Source organism: Phaethon lepturus, unplaced genomic scaffold (assembly GCF_000687285.1).
Source record: "Phaethon lepturus isolate BGI_N335 unplaced genomic scaffold, ASM68728v1 scaffold7161, whole genome shotgun sequence".
NCBI classification, from domain to species: domain Eukaryota; kingdom Metazoa; phylum Chordata; class Aves; order Phaethontiformes; family Phaethontidae; genus Phaethon; species Phaethon lepturus.
This window is the reverse complement of record NW_010519820.1, coordinates 202,988-221,759: the sequence shown is the minus strand read 5'-3', so window position 1 is coordinate 221,759 and position 18,772 is coordinate 202,988. Positions and strand designations below refer to the sequence as shown.

The window sequence follows — 18,772 nt, the reverse complement described above, 5'->3', positions numbered from 1 at the left end:
AGAAGGACTGTTGCTGTTCCCTAGGAATGTATGGAGCCATATATAAATCAGGTAAAATTAAAAGAAGTTGAATGACCTTCCTTCAAATTGAATTCAAAAGTTCTGCTAAGGTTTGTCTCAAACAAGCAGTTTTAGCTCACTGCGTGGGTTTTCATTTTGGACCTTTTATAAAGCTTCTGCCTGCAGTGTATCCATCATGTTTCCCCGAGACACTTCAGAGGGAGGAGAACTTTGTGTTGGGAAGATGATGACTGGGGAAGTGTGCATCTCCAGAAAAACAGCTTCCCTGAGCAGCTTCCCAGCCTCAGGGCACTTGAGCAAAATTGCACAGAAGGCTCATGCTACGATTTGCTGTTACTTGTGTGGGAAGATAAACTTGAAACATCTCAATCTATCTGCTAAGCTGCAATTTATGAGCTACAAATGGCTGAGTCTTAGAGGGGAATAACAAATTTGAACCAAAACTGCCACTCTGCGTCTGGAGGCAGAGACCAGCGGAAAAACTGTCTTTGAGTGGAGTGTAAGGATTTATAGAGGTGACAACAAGTCCCCTCGGGAAATGGGAGCAGCGCCGTGGGGTCTGCGCTGCAGATCAAAGCAGGTTGGCGTTCAGAAGCAATGGGCTTAAAGTGAGGGGCAAGGGCTTGATGAGGAAATGGTCTTGGGAAATACATAGAAATAGCAAAGGTTTCTGTGTTCATGTACTCTGTTCCTATACAGTTCACAAGAGAAAAAGGGGGAATTTGTTTAATAAACAGCTTTCTGTGATTTAGTAATTCCATTCATCTGAGGATAGAGCAGATCCCTCCAGAGTGCTTGTTATTGCTTGCCTGGAAATCAGTCAGGGTCTGGCCATGAAATGATGTTCTGGTTGAAACTCCTTGTTTAGTTAGTAATTTATGCAATTGCGAGGAGATTGCTCAGATGGCCAAATGGCTTCTATTAACATAAATTTAATTCTGTACTTTTAACAGAAATAATTAATGCTTTGTGTTTCTTCCGGATCCTTTATTAGACTTCAAGTCCAACTTCTGGGGAGAGATCAAGGCTTTGTCTTTTCAACAGTGATTGCTTCAAGAGTTATCTCTGAGGCTAGAAGCTGCTTGAATTTTCCCAGGAGCCAGACTGGGAATATGGAACAGGTCTTGGCAGGTATAAATTCCTAAATTTTTATCTTTTCCCAGGGAAGTGTTTGTTGAGACTTACAGAGACAAGTGTGGCCAGGTTGGCTTCCTTAAGTGGGTGCTGGTACTTGCAAACTTAATCAATACTTCTAGCAAATGTTAGAGGTCTTGACTGCAGTTATCTAGTGAAGAATAAAGAAGTTTGATGTTTGATGCAACAGCTACTCTAATAGTTGCTGTGGTCTCTCTCCATAAGTCTGACAGTTGTGATTTCTTGCAATAGCTGAAACAGCTGGTGCCTTGTCATGTCTCCGTTTTGCCCCAGTTAGGAACCGAGATGGTTGTCTATGGTAGGTTATGGCCTCACAGCAAGATCTAGATAGGAAGGAAAAGTGCTTTGAGAATTTAGGATGGAAAGTACCATAGAGGACATTAGCAAGAGCTGCCTATTAAGCATAAAAGGTGGGCTAAATTCCTAATCTTTCAACTATTTTATTACTGATGATCATCCTTAATACACAACACTAAGCTAAATGTTGCATAAGCTACTGAGCAACAGACGGGGGATCCAGTTCTTGCTTTGTGTTAAATGAAACCACATGAGCACACGATTGCAGTATGGGAAAATTCATGAAAACATGCTCCTTCCATCATCTCAAAGGAGGTGATTTCAGTTGATACCATGGCACCATATACAAAGGAATCCACTTGGAGCCCTTTGGCTGGATTACTGTGTAGTGCAAAAGGGGGAGAAGTCTATCTCCAATTACGGCAATGTATTTTGCCAGCCTGCTCTGATGGAGCGTTGCCAGGGAAAGTCTCTAATCATCAAAGAACATGTTAGTGTTAATGTGATTTTTTTGGTAGGTCTCCTAAGGGAATGGCTTATGTCCTTCCAGGAGAAAGACACTGCTGAATAAATCATCAAGCATTCCTTACCAACAGGACCCTGCTAAATATACTGTATAAATGAAGATTATTTTCCTGAAAGGAAAGAGGAGAGGAGCTTCTCCTCCGAGCAGCACACCAGGCGTGCTGGCAGCAGCTGCTCAGAGCCATGTGAGCAGCTGAGGTTTTTCTCAGGGAATGCTGCCCAGATAGCCCTGCAAGTTAGCAGTGTGGCTGATGGGCTAAGAGAAACGTCGTGCAAACAGGTCACTGTCCCCTTCGGAGGGGTAATGAAGCCCAGTGGCAGACACTTCTGGAAACGAAGCTGTCCCGTGCTGGTTTGCCCCCCATGCAGCCTTGCATCTGGCTATTGGGCTTTCTGCTTCCTCTGCCCCTGCACCCAAGGACTTTCCTCTGTCTTGGCACTGCTGCAGAACAGTATCCAGACAAACTGCAGAAGCATCTCCTGACCTGCAGGGAGCTGTGCCTGGGGCAGCAGCCAGGACCTCTCCCTAAGAGGAAGGCAATAAGCTGCCTTTCTCTGCAGCAGCCAGGTAGCAGCTATGGAAATGGGATGTAAGTGCAAGTGGTCTTCAGCCACAGGGCTGTGATAAATGGGAGTTTGTAACTAACCAAACCCTTTCAGGGATTTGTTGCTTTGTATCTAGGCTTTCGAGGTGGATCCCAGCAGCCCAGAACCTGTTTAAATAGACTGTCCCCCTCTCGTGGGGGTTAGAGCTGGGAGGTTCTCACTGACTTCAGGGGTAAATAGGTATGTGATTGTCTTTGCTTCAGGATTTTGGGTGTTGGTCATGGAGCTCACCCTGCAGGGAACATGTGCAGGCTGCAGACACTGACTGCTGGGACAGATACCTCTGTCCAAGCTGCTGGCAGCCATGGAAAGCCAACCATACCCAGCATTGGCCCTGTCACTGATAACCCTTCATCTCTGTTGGGAAACTGGCTGATGGAGTGGGTGATGACTGCTCTGGTGGCTCAGAGCACAGGCTGTCAGGGGGGATTTCAGTCACTTTCTGCTGGGCACTGACACAGGCTGGCTGAGCGTCAGGCAGGGCAGGGAGGATTAGAGGCTGGAAGCTGGCGGGATGCTGGACTGGCCGGTGGCACTGCAACGCTGGTGCAGCACAACCCCCAGCACAGCCAGTATGTGAGGACACTGAGGACACCAGCATGGGTATCTTCCACCTACCGGGCTTTAGGAAACCCACAAGACAGCCTTAAATGTTTCGCTGATGTGGTGCCTCCCCCCAGTCCTGGTGTTCAGCTGCAATTTTAGGAGCTGTTTGAAGGGGGCTTGGGAGAGTTTGGGGGCTCAGATGAGACTAGGGTCTACTCAGTCACCTGTGTCCTCTCATCCAGCCCTGGGGACAAGGGCAGCAGACCCTATTGTCATGATCAAAATCCCATCACTTCTCTGCTCAGACTCCTGCCTATGACAGTCCCTTTACATGTCATTTTGCAAAGGCATGTTGTTAGTCCTTGGCCATATTTCTCACATATATTATGTTCTCACAGAACATAAACGGGATGGGAACATCCTAGCAGCTGGTACTGTGTCCTAAAGATGCAGGACAGGATCCAAACATACAATCCCTTGCTGGTCAACCTAGAACATCCCTAAACCTCCCATGGCATCAGGAGTGCCACCCAAGCCTCAGCAGCACCCACCATGGCAGGAACCCTCACAGATGCTGTGCTGTTTTTCCTCCTTATTCAGTGCCTCACGTGGTGGTGGGAAGAACTTGGTCTCCTGCACACTCAATCCTTGGCTCTGCTGAAGACACAGTGCAGCCAAACTGGTGCGTAGCCTATCACATGTAGGCTCACTTGCTTCAGCCTATTTTATTAGGTCTTGAGGATGTGAAGGTGGGAGCACATTCCTTATCCCTTTTTGGCTGAAAGACTCACCCCGAGGTCAGGCAGGCTGTCTTAGTCTGTTTGCAGATAGCCAAATTTATTTCTAGGGTGTTTTGCAGGAGCATAAGGTTTACTGGTGTGTTGTCCTGGAAAGCTCTGTTAATATGCAGCCTACGTCAATTATACTGTCTAAAGAAGTCTTCCCTGGGTGGCTTATTTTGTTCTGCCTCTTCTCTCCAGCTCTGTATAAACTAAACTACCTTGGCCAAAGTCAAAAAAACACACTGAAATCTTCCTGGCTGCCCACCCACAAATACTCCCTAGTTATGCCTTGAGTGTTGAGGAGGGATGGTGAAACCATGTGGGATAGCTTCGGCTGTGTCTGGCTCAAAGGGTCCAGCACTGCCCTGAGAAGCTGCCCGCAGAGCGGTGCTCTCAGCCATGGGGTTGTGCGGATGGTGGTTTCCCAGGCTGTGGGGCTGAGCCGTGGCAGCAGGCAGTCCAGGGAGCAACGGAGTGAACGCCGACCGAGCTGGCTGCTCATTGCCAGTGGCAGACTGTGCTAGAAAGCTCTTAGTGCTCTCGTTCCTCATTCACGCTGCCAGGCAGGTCTCCAAGTACACAAACAGGGCCCAAGAAGAATTGAAATAATTAAGAGAAGGAGGGAGGAGAGGGAAGCTGTGATTATGAGTTGCAGCAGCAAGATGTGAGTGTTGGAGATTTCCACCCTGAGGCCAAAGAGGAGCTGGCAGTCTGCATGCTGAGCTCAGGAACTCGCTGAATGCCATGGGAAATGGGAGCCACGGGAGAGGGCTCGATGCCTACGTGCCTTGTTGTTTTCATGCGGTGATGTGTTCAGAAGACAAATCCTAGCCTAAAGCTACCTGTGCCTTAAAGCACCTGAGGCATCCCACCTCCTCCAGTGCTGCTGTCCTGCGGCTGGAAGTTACACCATTCCTCTGCTGGCCTCTGCCCTTGAGTGTCGGTATGGATTTGTTCTTCAGGCCACACAGATCTTTGCTCAAAGCAAACAGAGGATGTAAGTGGTGGGAAACGTTGATTTGGTCTGGGAGTACTGGGACTGGGCATGTAATAATTGGGTGTCCTTGTCAGGTGGGACAAGGTGAGGCCTCGTGAGCAGTCGAAAGTTTCTTCTGGGCAGCTGCCTGAGACAACGGCTGCGAGGCAAACTGCAGTTGCCCACAGGAGGAGGGAAGCGGCCTGGGCTGCAGTAGGTGCTCTGCAGGTGTTAAACTTCTGCTGTGTCTGAGTGGAGCTGCGGGACTTGGTAACCCAGGGAGCTTCTTCCAGTCCGATGGTTTTTTTTTTTCCCCCCTTCTATACATTAAAAAAGCTAGAGCATCAATTAATTAAACTTTTCTTTTTGAAGGAGACTGGCAAAGCTCCACCACAGAGCTGAGCAGAGGGAAATGCCCCGTCCCCCGCAGAAAGGAGAGGAGCGAGGGGCAGGGGCGCGGCGCTGCGGAGGCCCTTCATGCAACGGCCGCTTTGCTAGCTGTCCCCGGGCACGCAGGCACCCCTCTCCCGCGGCAGGACAACCACGCAGTCGCCCTCTCAGCCACGACCAGGTACTGCCAGCCCCCCGCTATGGCAGCGGTGACCTCTGTGGTGACTACAAACCCCTCGGGAGGCTCTGGTGGATGCTCAGCCTGTGCCGAGCCGCGCGCTTCTGGCACTGCCCGGCTGCGCCGGCCTGGGCTCGTCCGTGTCCTTGAGGACTCGGCAGCTCTGGCTGCGCGGCACTGGGAGCTGGAGCTGGGGATGGGGCTGCTTGAAACGGGTGGGAGCATTAGGAAAGTTCGGCTTCTGCATCCAGCTGGAGACCACCGGGACTCAGCAAGACGGCACTGGGGACCCTTCAAACGCTGTTCCTCCCCTTGGCCCATGCTGTCACCTCTTGGTGCTTGTCCAGCAACTCTGGATAACGTTGGCTAGTTGTGTTACGTGACAGTGTCCCAACAGCGACAGAACTGGAGAATTTGGCCCATTTACTTCTAACAGAAAAGTAACAGCTCATAAACCACGTTGTAACTCATGTACAGTCGCTTTTTTTTGCAGTTAACACTGTATGACAAACTGTGCATGATATTAAACAGGTGTTCATTAAAGGTTAGATATAATATACTGCATTTCTTCATCTCCTCACTCTCATTCTTTCTCCCAAAGCACCATTCATGTTTATATGGTTCTTTACATTTTTCAAAGCTCTGTGCAAACATTAACTAATTAATCCTCACAGCCCACTATTACATATGCTTGAATTAATTAACACTCATTTACTTAACTCACACTGTCTCATTAAATATAAATTGAATGTATGTTTGGGAACTTTAACTAGAAACATTACTGGGGATTTATACAAAGCACGAATGCAAAATATGTTAATAGTAGCTGGAGGCAGCAAAATTCAAATACCAAGGTATTTAGTGAAAAATATGTTGTGGTGTCAGTGAGCAGAGTCAGATGATTAGCTGTTCCTATAAAATGCATATGTTGTCATGGCCTTGAAGTCATAATTCAGTCTGTGTTGTTACCTTAGTAATCCTGATAATTTGCTTCCCGTAATGTCTGCCTATACACTTTGTTCTGTTTAATTTTTCAGACTTGCGGAAGCTCAGTACTCTGTGGGCTGGCAGCTTGCTGTGAATTACTCAGATCTGGAGTGTGCTGATACAGACATGTAAATGCTATCGGTTAGACTTGCCACGGACACGGGGTAGCTTTCTGCGTTATAATCCCACCAGAAAATAGTGATGAGACTAGTAACCGTGTTACGGTTATCTCGCTGGCTCTGCCTGGAGGCTGTCATTGGCAGGAGGGGGAAGACTGAGTGTGTCTCAACTTCCTATTACGGACCATCACTCTTGGGGAGGACGGAGCATTTACATATGCTGACCAAACTCTGGGTTAGCCGCACTGCCACAGCTCCCTGCAGTAATTTAGGGCCAAACTGCCATGGGTGTCAGTGAGAGTTAGAGCCAAGGTACCCCTGAGAATTTGGGCTGTTTTGCCCAGGTATAATTCTCTTGGCTGTGTCTCTTCTTGTCGCATCCTTGAGCTCTAAGCAGTTAAACAAGTGCTGCCTGCCACCCAAGAGGCAATCACAGCTCAGTGATGACTGAAGTGGTTTCCTAGGAATAAATCTGTAAATCAGAAGATGAAGAGTTGAGAGAGTTTTTGCAGGGTTGTGAAGTGTCATTTACGTCATGGAAATGTGGCGAGAAGTTAAGCGTTATTTGGACACCTTAGATTTGTGTTAAGCTCTCCAAGTCCCATTGTATTTATAGAAAATTATTATTGTTTGAAGTCTTGTGGATTATTTCACCTTTTTCGTCTTCCCATGCCTTGGAGAAATAGTGGGCCAAAATTCTGACTTGTCGCCAAGAGGCAGCTCCAAACGTAACTGATCCTTTCCTCCATATGAAATTGAGAGATTCTTCTCCTAAGTTCCAAAAGTCAATGTGTTTTATTTCCCTTTGTTTTTACTGTCCTGTGAATAGGTCACTCCTTGTACGTAAGAGGCGATGAGTAACTCGCCAGTGCTGAATGGTGAGGGATGGAAAGGTGGTAGTTCCTGCTCATTCCTCAGAGACCACCAGGTCTTGTAGGAACAATAGCAGCAGCTGCACTTTAGTTTCAGCAGGGTTTATACATGCCATGGCAAGTCTGAATACACGTTCATTTGATTGCTGTGCTTTTAAATTAGTAAGAGCTTTCCATGCCCAAGCAAGCTCTTAGGGATGCCTCATCTTTTAACTAGAAATGTGTTTCCTTACAAGCTATATGTTAGCTTGTTATCCCAAAGAGGTATCAGGGCTTTGAGAGCCATTCCGGGTCTCCTCCTTCCCTTGATTTCTCTTTATCAATAAAATTCTTGCAAGCTGAGTACAACCTTCTCATGCAACCCCTGACGCCTTCAGGAAAGCTTTCCTCATACTTGACTGGGTCTTTGCAATCAGTTTTCTTGGTGACACACAGAGAGGGTAAAGCTCTTCATTTTTCAGGGCAAGCAGGAGTTAAAAGGAGCAGAAATGTGTTCTGCTTCTCAAGCCAGCAGATTTCTTTGAGGACACACGTAAAGAACAAGCCCATATTGTATGGCATAATAACACTTCAGAGCAAGCTTCATTCAAAAGTGCAACGAGGACTACATGACATGACACCAAAGTAACTAGTGGAACAAGAAGTGTGACTACATTTTGGGAAGGGTGTTGTAAACGCTGTTTTCAGTTGAAGTTTTTGGAATAGTAGTACTTCTGAAAGATGGAAAATTTAGATTTGATATAAGGAACAAATTCTTCACTATGAGGGTGGTGAGGCATGGGAACAGGTTGCCCAGTGAAGTTGTGGATGCCCCATCCCTGGAATTGTTCGAGGCCGGGTTGGATGGGGTTGTGAGCAACCTGGTCTAGTGGAAGGTGTCCCTGCTCATGGCAGGGGCGTCAAAACTAGATGATCTTTAAGGTCCCTTGCAACGCAAACCATTTTATGATTCTTTCTCTTCTGTTTTTACCAGAATACTGAAAGCATTCAGTAACAGTATTTCCTAACCCTGTTTTTCCTCCCAGCAGTCTTTTGTCTTGTCCAAAAAAATCTTATAACAATGTAAGAATAAACATACTGGATCTAGCCCAGTGTCTCCTTTGCAGCAGCACACAGGCAAGCATAGTAGTAGTTTTCCAAATATTCTTGCTTCCAGCTGTGTGTGGTGCAGGGCTTTCATAAAACAAAGGCAGTGTCTGTCTTTGTACATTTTTCTTCAGTGAAATTTTCCAGTTTTTAGCCTGTCTCAACTTCTGTCATCCACAATATGCAGAACAAGGATTTCCTTGGCTGCACTACTCATATATGAAAAACCACCTCCTTTAGCTTGTTTTGAACCTGTTTTTATGGTTTCATCTGCTAGCTGCTAGTTCTGGTTTGGAGAGAGTGCATGTGCAGTCTGTACCTATTCCCTTTCTCCATGCCATTCCTGATTTTATGGATATTTTTATACTTCCCTTGGCTGTCTCTTCTCAGGATTGAAGAAACCTAATCTGTTTAGACTGGAACAATTTCAACTATCTTTGACAGCTACCTCAGGATGAAGATATGAGTACATGGAACTGCCATTCAAATAAACCCACTGGCTTGTCCTTAATTTGTGGGGACAGCTTTACTGAAATCAGTGCCATTCTCAGAAAACGGAGCTTTGGGTAACAAGTATTCAGACCTGCCTGAGGGCACGTTAATCTGGTGATTTTGAAGGATTTTTTTGATGATGTTTTTTGTGGTAGACAGCTATGGGGAAAAAAGAGCCAAAAGCATTTTCCTGTTTTATTTAAGATCTTTCTGGTAGATTGCAAGCATGCAACATCACAGCTATGAGAAGTAAATTAAAAGGCTACTTAGAGCACTGAAAAGAGTGTAGGAGGATTGATTATGCTGTTCTGTTCAGGATGATAATATGGGTTTGGAAGAGATGTGGAACACGTTAAGATGTTAGGCAAGTCTTGCTGGTGCTTTTTAATTTTCACTTTGATAGCTAAGGATAATTCATTTTGCTCCAGCTGGGAATGTGTCTAGTGAAAAGGATAAAAAGTTGAATTAAAAACCTCTTGAGACAGTTGCAAACGGAATAAACATTGCCTGAGAAGGTGTACATTGTGGCCAGCTGTAAGCTGGCTGCTGCCCGTCCCTTTCTCCTGTAATATTTCAGACTCCTCCCTTGTGATTCATCAGTTCATTACAAAATCTGCTTTCTCAGACAGAGTACTCAATACTCTTGAGGAAAGTTACTATAGTGATGTCTTGAGGACTCTTGTCTCTTTCTGCAGGATGTCATTCACCTTGGGCAGCTACAACAGCACAGAGTCCTCAGGAGAACCTGCAAATGGATTTCTTGGGGTCTTGGCTCTCAATAACTTATTTCTTAAGTGTCAGCAATTTTTCCTGTGGTCTTTATTAGAAAATGATGAGGGGAAAACAGTAGTAATTAGTATGCTCTGGTCCTTGGAGTTCTGCTCAGTTCTGCTCTCTGAGGCGCTGCGAGATCCTCTGCACTAGTAAGGAAGGGCTATGAGTGCACGTGTTTATAAAGCACCAGTGTAAAGGCCTATTTATCGCGGGTACCAGTCACCTCTTGAAAGAGGGACTTGGTGAACAAGCTGTGATGCAAAATCCTCAGGATTTGTCTGCACAAAAGCAGATTCTATGTTGTGATTGACTTCCCTGATAGCTGGAGCTCTTTTCTGGGCTTTGCCAAGCAGTGAGGAGACCAGGTGAAGTCTGATAGCTTCACCAGTCATCCAAAACGTGGGTAGGAGGAGAAGAACATTCCAGCCCAAGACTCTACCTAGCCCAGAAAATAATGCGATCAATGACTGTAGGCTGTGCTTGCATGTGAGTTTTCAATGTCCTCCAGGCTCATGAATTTTCTTGGGAGCAGTTTAAAAGAGTGATGGCAGACAAACTTTCATGTAGCTTTGGTTTCAGCCCTATTCCCATTTTTTTTTCTGTTATAGTTCAGTTTGCCTCATTTAGTGCTTTTGGTTCTTGCCAAAACTCTCAGATCAATATTTGCAAAAAGTATTTTACGTGGAATCAGCTACAAACAAATGCACACCTTTTTTGTGTGTGTATGTGTATATAAAAGTTTAAGACTATTCTTCTTGACCAGCTGCAGAATGGAGACACGAAGTCAATGTCTTCAAAGAGTTTGCATGATTAGATTTCAGAATTAATTCTGTATGGTCCCAAAGAAAAGCATCAGCTCTCGGCTTCCTTTAGGAAAACCTGGCCTCCTATTTGAATTTGGCAACTCTCTTCTTGGAATAAAGAAATACATTCTTAAAAACCCTTGCTTGTTGCAAACTCTAGTATAAATGTAAAATGTTTAAATAATCCATTTGAAGCTGCTACTCATGAGATTTTTCTGAAGCCAATTTTGCAGCCTTCAGAAATACCTGAGCTGAATTTACCTGAGAAGGAAATTACTTTCTGCTTACCTAAATCCACCCGACTTCCACACAAGTTTCCACTGGTGTCTGCTATATTACAGGAGTCTGCTTTATTTCAAAGCCTTCACCAATTTGCAGTGTTGCTCTGGCTGGTTAAGCACACAGGACCATGTCCTGCCCCAGAGTTAGCGTCACTGGTATCTTGGTGAATTCAGAGATGAACACCTCCATAAAGCCTGCCTGCTGCCCCTCCCTTCACCTCTTTACTTTTCAGTGGGGTAAAGAACTTTTTAAAGTTATTTTCATTTCAACAAAAAAGTAATATTGCTTTTTAAATGGATTTGGGTTTTTTCCTCTCTGCAAAAACCTCATGGGAGAATGTGGTTAGGAAGAGATGACTTGACTGTTTTTCTGTTTTGTGGGAGAGAGACAGGAGGCAAATGGAGAAGATTCCAATTAAAAATGCCTTTTTTCTTTGCTCTGTCTTTGGCAAAGTATGTTCAAGGAAGATGAGATGTTCCATTTCAGTGAGGCAAGTGCTATCAATAGAAGTCACAGAAGTTGCAGGAAATTGCGTTGGAAAGGCCATGAGTCTATGCCTTTCTTCCCGTTTAAAGGCAGAATTGACTCTCCTTGCTGTGCCCCTGACAGATGCTTTTCTAAACTGTTCTTGGAAGATTTTTGTGGCTGGAGAATCCAGATCTCTCATGCACGAGCAATTCTTCTCTGCCCATTTTGTTTGGTTAAATATTAAGAATAGTTTCTGAATTTCTTCTACTTCAGTCCGAGCCCATTGCTTCTTGACTAGACCACCACAGAAGAACTGACAACTTCTTTTCTGTAGTAACCTTTTATTTGTAGAACATTAAGTGCTTCCCTTCCCTTTTTTCCTAAGCTGAACAGCTCCTGTTTCATTCTTTCCTAACACACTGGATTTTCTATACCTCTGACCATTTTTTTTCTGCAGTTCTTCCAGATATTTCTGAGCTGTGGTTCCAGAACTGAACATAAGACTCTGGCTTAGCTGGGTAAAGACAAAGACTTTCTAACTGTGTTTTCTGGGCAGCACGGGGGTTTCTGCAGCCCTAAACAGCGTCTGCCTTTTGGCTTTATGGCAGCTGTCTAATCTCCCCAACGTTATTCTTCCTGTTTCAGCTCTGATGCCTGGCCCATGGTTCTCCAGTTTGCCTTGATGCCAGTGAATTATTCCCAATGAAATTCAGACATTGTTTTCTTGTCCTTTATTGAATTACACTGTTTAAATCTTTCAGTAGTTTGTCACAACTATTTTGAGTTTTTTCTGTCCCACAGCATGATCACAGCTCTTCCCAGTTTAGCAGTATCTGCAGATTTAGTAAGCATGTTTGTCCCTTCTTTGTCCCCTTCTGTACTGGAAATCTCCAATGGTAGCAGACCAGGACTGCCATCTGCAGATACTGCCTTTCAATTTGTCAGCAAGCCATTGGAAATGACTCCTGGAGTCACTTTTTCAAACCTCTTCTGCTCATCACAGCTCTACCTGTTCATGTTTCCATAGCTTGTCTATGGCAACACCAATGGGACAGCTGATGGACATCTCTGAGAGTCAGAATTCATTGATACTTGTGTTTCTTTACCCACAAGACTTATTCCATTAAAAAGAAATTAGAATGGTTTGAAGCGATTCAGTTTCGAGAAATCAGTGTAGGCTGTTACCCGTCTCCTATCGCTCTGTAATTTTTAGCTGCTCTGGTGGAGCTGGCTGATGTCAACCACCACAGCTCTTCCCTTGCCCCTCGCAAAAGCCTGAGCTCTCTTCTTTGCCCTGCGCAGAGATTTGGATCCTCCCGTATCCACCCCGGTCCCGGGTGTGACACTTCATCCTGTGCTGATTCACTTGAGGATATTCTCACGAGGCTTGACTTCCCCAGAAACTGGAAACAGATGAAAAAAATAATTTCAAATAAATAAGGAAAGGCTGAACAGTTCCAAACTCAGTAAGACTTCATTGTTTTGCTCTTGTCTTTTTCTCCCCTCTGAAGGAAAACATGTTTTTTTCTTTCTGACCTACTCTAAGGCTAAGAGGGGCCTGAGGGAGGATTGGTAAGGGCTTGGCTGAGGGATTCAGGGAGGCCAGAGGAATACGAACATAAAAGTCAGCAGGGTTGAATTAATACCTGGCGCTCTGAGCTCATCTTGAGCAGGTCTTGCGTAGTGCACTGAAGAGTATTAACTGAGATCAGTGCTCCTTTCCTTACTGTTGCATATCCATGGGTACGTTACTTCTGTGCCTCACTTCCCCCTTTTTCAAAGTGAAATGCGTGATCCTGAAGACCTCCGCAAAGAGTTTTGAGAGCTAGTGCTGAGGAGAGCCAGGGATTTAGCACTCCTGCTCTCAGTGGAGGATTACAGCCTGAGGACCAAGGACAATTTACTGGAATTGCCCAATTCAGACCATTGGGATGACACTTGTGCTCAGACATGTCTCTCAGGCTGGCAGGTAGCTGCCTTTCATGTTCAAGAGAAGGAATTAGCTCACTTGTCTTTGACTGTTTGCAGGTGCTGCACAAACCAGCACTTACTAGGTGGGTGTAACTTGGTCAGAATTAGACCCCAAAGGTGCACACATGTGCACACATACATCTATGAGAGTCATCTTGAAGGTCAGAACTGTAATATACAGCTGAAGTGTTTGGATACCTAGCATATAAGGATTTTATACCAGAATGACTTAATGAGACTTGCTTTTAAGGGGTGGCAGATTAACCTTGCCAGTCCCTGGAAATATTCGTATTTCTTTACAATACTGCAAAGTACAGTTTCCCTTTTTTCCTAGGCAGCTGTTTCTATGTATGTGTCAGAGGGATTTGTCCTGTTGTATTAGTTGAAATTTTTTTTTTTTTTGCTTTGGAAAGAAAATATGCAACTGATGTAAGTAAGTGCCTCATCTTTCTTTTGGGCTAGAGCCATCTCAGAGCTGGGGCTGAGCAGTTGCTGCTGTGTCACGTAAAAGAAATCACAGCCCTGTTCTTGCAGCTACCCAGATGAAATCTCTAACAAATTACTCAGCCCCTAAACGCTTTATACTGTTGCTGCACAGCCAGGGACCATTAGGTAATGCAATGGGGAGAATAATGGGCTTGTTCAGAAGCATCCCCCACCCCACCAAAATCCCACTTCTGAACCATGCTTGGAAGTGCAAGTGTGCAGCTCTGCAGCTCTGTCCCTTGGCATCGGGAGACACTTGGCATTTCTGACAGGAGGAACAACTCCTTTGCTTCTCTTCTATCATCGTTTTTCCCCGGAGTGTAATGAAGATCACACTGAGCTCCACTGTGGTCTGGAGAGAGTAATGGAGCAGTCTGGGCAAGTGCCTAAATCTGCATCGCCATCTTAAAGGTCTCCTTCTCTCCCAGGAGGGAGGGGTAGCTGCTGGTGATGGTGGCAGTCATGTGCTGGCTGGGACATGGACCTGAACGGGATTGATTGCTCTCCGGTAGGTCCTTTAAAACCAAGTGACAGACTAAACTGTTATTGATTGAAACAACATAAATACACTGCTCGCTTGGCCCTGAGAAGGTGGCAAGTCTGTGTGGAAGAATAGGCATTAAGGTTATTTATCGTCACATGGCACAGAGGTATAATATTGGGCTTCCCCAGCAGTTTGGAGGCTTAAAGCTCTTTTAGACCCACTTTTGAAACCTGATTAAACTGGGACATATGTCTTTGAACACTCTTGCTTTGCTGTAAAAAGGACCTAGGAATTTATACTGCTTTCATTACCTTAATATAAAGGCCGAATTTGCTTAGGAATCAGGCACAGGTTAGATTGCAAAACCATAACATCTTCTCATTTCTGCACTATATTATTAAGATGACCACAAACAGCCCAGCTAGGGAAGGGAGGAATCCTGCAGCAGCAAGTGTGAATGCAGCGAGATAACTGTGCAAAGACTTTCTTCAGTCACGATCATACACACTTAAAGAGGTTTCTGTAGTTCAAATCAGAAACTAGTTGGGGGTGGTAGCTTTCAGTGGGGAAGCCTCACACTTCAATTGCAGAACGCGCAGCTAGAATGAACTCTGAGGTGTGTTTGGATGTGCTCCCCAGCAGCTTGGAGTCCAGTGCTTGTTTGCATAACTCCCCAGTGGTCCTGCTTCTTCTCTCTGTGCCTCACCCTGATCTAACAGCTGGGCTGGAAAAGGGAATTTCCCCCGTTACTTAATTCTTTCTTATTTTTCCCCTTCTCCTGCAATGTCTCCATTCCACTAGTGCTCACCGTTGCTTACCCTGCTCCGCTCCTTCCTCCCTAAGAAGTCCCAAACACCTTGGCTCCTCTCTGAGGCAGCAACTATATCCAAAGGTTGAAGCTTTGCAGGGAGGGAGGTAGTTTTACCTTCCCTTCCCCTCCCTGGGAATTAAACAGCCAGTTATAAGAACTCAAGTGCTTTCCTTCCTTGGCTGAGACCTGCTGCTGAAATACCTGGTAGTCCAGTTTGTTTATCTGGCTGCTGGCCTTTGAAGGATGTGCTGCCACAGAGTTGTCATGAGCACTGCTCAGTGAAGCAAATGAGAACAAATGAGAGGCAGAGAGATTATGGCCTGGGCAGCAGCAATCCTGCCAAAACCTGGCTCAATGTCCAATAGCTCTTAAACTGTCTGACAACTTAGAGTAAGGGCGATGCCTCACAACAGGTAATGGCAAACAGCAGCTCTGCCTGATTCACCTTCCAAGGGCAGCTCTACAAACTGTAATTCCAAGGTGCTGCAGGCTCTCAGCAATAAAACAAAGCAATGCATTGCTCTCGTGGCACAGCTTCTCCTGCCTTCATGCCCAGGAGAATGGTGTGTCACTGTCTGTGGGATGGGATGTTTCACAGTGTAATGGGTCATGAGGCTTAGAGATGGGAGCAAGAGGAAGGTGGTGGCACCTGACAGCCCCCCTGCATGGGGGGTCCTGAGCAGGACGGAGGAGACCTTGGCCAGGGGACCCCAGCAACATTCAGTCAGTCTTGCTTCAGAGAGATCTTCAGGCTCAGTTGCAGCTTCATGAGAGGTACTCTCTCTTCTAAGCCCTTTCTGTGTGAGAGGGAAGGAAGGTAAAGCCTGGAGAGGAGCAATGATAGTGTGATCAAAGCCTGCAAACAAGAGCAGGGATCATCTTTCCAAGGGAGCTGCCCAAGGGCAAAGAAAAGCTACAGAGCCAGACTGCAGAGAGGGATGTTTACCCTACATGAAGGCCTCTCAATGGCAGAGGTTATTTCCAACCCTTTCTACAAATTTCCTGTACAGGTGTCCCTCTGAAATGGAGAATTAGAGTAATCACCTGGTTTAAGCAGATAAAACCAAGGTACAGGAAGGGGAATGGCTCTTCCAGGGCCATGTGGCATGGCAATGCTGAGATGCGGTCTGGTTCCCTACTAGTGCCCTGAGTGACCAAGGTGCCATGGAGCTCTTGTTTTAGTCCATAGAAAGATTTGGTTTACTTATTGTATATCTGTCACAGGGACTGTGACTGCCCGTGTCTCTTCAGTGTCTTTCACATGTTTTAAAATAAGAAAAAGTATTTATAAGGCAACTATAAAACCAGAATCCCCTGAGTGAGGCAGGAAGCTCAGGCTCTTATCTGCCGTTTTAGAAGCTATTTCTCCAGAACATGTAACACACAGTGAGTTGGCCTCAGAGAAAAGAATTTTTTTTTTTTAAATAGTTACGTTGTCTTTCAAATCCACTTCCCCTCCCAGTGAGAGGGGATCAAAGGGACACAGTTAGCTAAGTGTCTGAAATGGATGAGTTCAGGTAGGTTGAAAGTTTTTTAAAATGTCTCGTTATTATAGCATAAGCCCTCAAAGCAATCCCAAGGAAAGCAGGAGGAAACCTATGTCAACCCTCAAGGCTTGATGGAAGAAAGCATGACAGAATACTCATTGTTTATAAGACACAAGAAAAAGAAATTAGGCTGTTCACAGAACATTTACCTCTTTCGTTATTAAGTCAAAATATCCTGCTCCCTACCTCTTCCTCAGCCTAGAGAAAGGCTGTGTCATTGAACACGGGTTTTCAGGGAAATAAAGGATTGGGAACTGATGGGAAGGCAATGGCCCCTTTGGAGTATGGCATAGGGACCCCAGAAGTAAAGAGGTAAAAGAAGAGGAACTATCAAACTCTGCTGTATCAGCCAACCATTTCTCTTTATTTTCTTGGTACATACTGAAAATTACCAAGGCAGTTTTTTATTTCCCCCAGCACCCTTCTCTTGTACGTAAAGAAAGAAAAAAATATTAGAAAAGAACAGAATGAGGAACTGTAACTTCACAATCTTAGACAGGTGGAGGTGATGAAATATCTAATAAACATCTTCTCAGGAGACCTGAGCATGTACCAATGTCCAATAAACTTTAATTCCAATATTTCTGAAAGGCAAATCTATATTAGTCTTCCCCAACCACCATTTACTCTTCATGTGATAGTCCTGTCTCAAACAATTCTGGAATTCAGGAAAAGGAGAGGAAAGAAATGTGGGCTTTTTTTGGGTTTTTTTGCTAGTCAGTGATCTCTTATAGTTTTTGCTGTTCAAATGAGCCACCTCTTTAAAGCTAGATTCACTTTTCACTTGCTGGTGTTGCTCAGAAACTAATTTTATTAAGTAAGTAAGTCAAGTCCCAGATTTTTCTGTGTGCTGGTAGATAAATATGAATGTGATTTGTAAGTCTGCAAACACTTCTGGTAAAACAAGGGGTAGGTTGCATTAATGCATGACGATGTAATTCCTCATGAGCAGAAATTTGGGGGAATCATGTACAATGGGAGATACACAAATCCTAATCGCCTTGTCACTTTTCAATATCTGAGTCTGCTCTTTCTGAATGAAGGCAGTCTGCAACTTCCTTGCAAAACAGTCTCACCACCAGAAAAATATTTAAATTAGAAAAGCAGAAGGAGCACTTACTGCTTGCTCTGCACCCCTAGAAGTAGTAGAGCAGGGATGAAGCTGAGAGGACAGGTAATGCTCAATACGGCCGCGTTGCGCCTGGGGCGTGAGCAGGCATCAGCACTAGGGCTGCGGCACAGCGCCGGGGGCCCGCGGACACGGACACGGGTGGAAGCTGGCTTTCCAAATGGCTTCCCACGTTAAGGAAGTAATAAATGAATAAAGCATGTTAGGACAGATGAGGTTCCTGATTTGCCTGAATGGCCAATGTGTGTTTGAAAAGTCTGTGTGCAATTTTATCACCACAGAAGCAACAGAAAAGGCAATCTTTCTACCTTCTGTTTGATTTCTATTGCCTTGGGGACAGTCGTTCTATACCTGCCAAGCAAACCGTTTGATTAAGTACTGAACTTGATAAAAAGTAAATAGCTTATTTAAACATGTTAAACACAACCTGTCATCTGCTTAGATGCTATTTAAACATAACCTATTTAAATACGCCTTCTATGTGAATCTTGTTTCACGCCACACACCTTGCAAATGAAATGCCTTATAATAACAAAAATGAGGTGATAAAATATGAGAAGAATCGTCAGCTTTGCTTAAAGATTGCAATGAGCAGTGACACCGGGTTTCAAATATGTTGTACTGGCAGTCTGTGGCACACATTAATGTCTGAGAGAGAAGGAGGTTGATCAGCACAGCTGCACAGCTGGCGCCTGTACTGCACTACCATCACTGTTGTTTGTCAGAGACTTCAAAACTTTTGCACTTCCTCTTCATTTCACCACGTGGTGAATTTGTCTTCTGTATTATCTATGGAATTCAGAATGTGTCTGAAAAAGGAAGTAGGGACAAGATATAGCTCATCTTAATCGCTTCCCATTTTCTTGCCCCACATTCCTGTATAATCCTTGTGTAGACCAAGAGAACAACTCTATTCTGCTCCTCCTTGCACAGGCAGGGACTCTTGCATCCCACTCCCACCCTGTTACATGTCTGAGTCCAGAAA

The 18,772-nt window shown here is 45.0% G+C and overlaps 1 protein-coding gene across 1 annotated transcript in view; it reads left to right on the top strand.

The window, feature by feature from the left end:
• CCDC50 (coiled-coil domain containing 50) overlaps positions 1-5,846 on the top strand; it is a 46,046-nt gene extending 40,200 nt beyond the window's left edge. Inside the window, exon 11 of the mRNA XM_010297168.1 lies at positions 5,281-5,846. Coding sequence (XP_010295470.1) covers positions 5,281-5,846 — 566 coding nt within the window. The remainder of the gene's footprint in view (positions 1-5,280) is intronic.
• Positions 5,847-18,772: the final 12,926 nt, after the last annotated feature.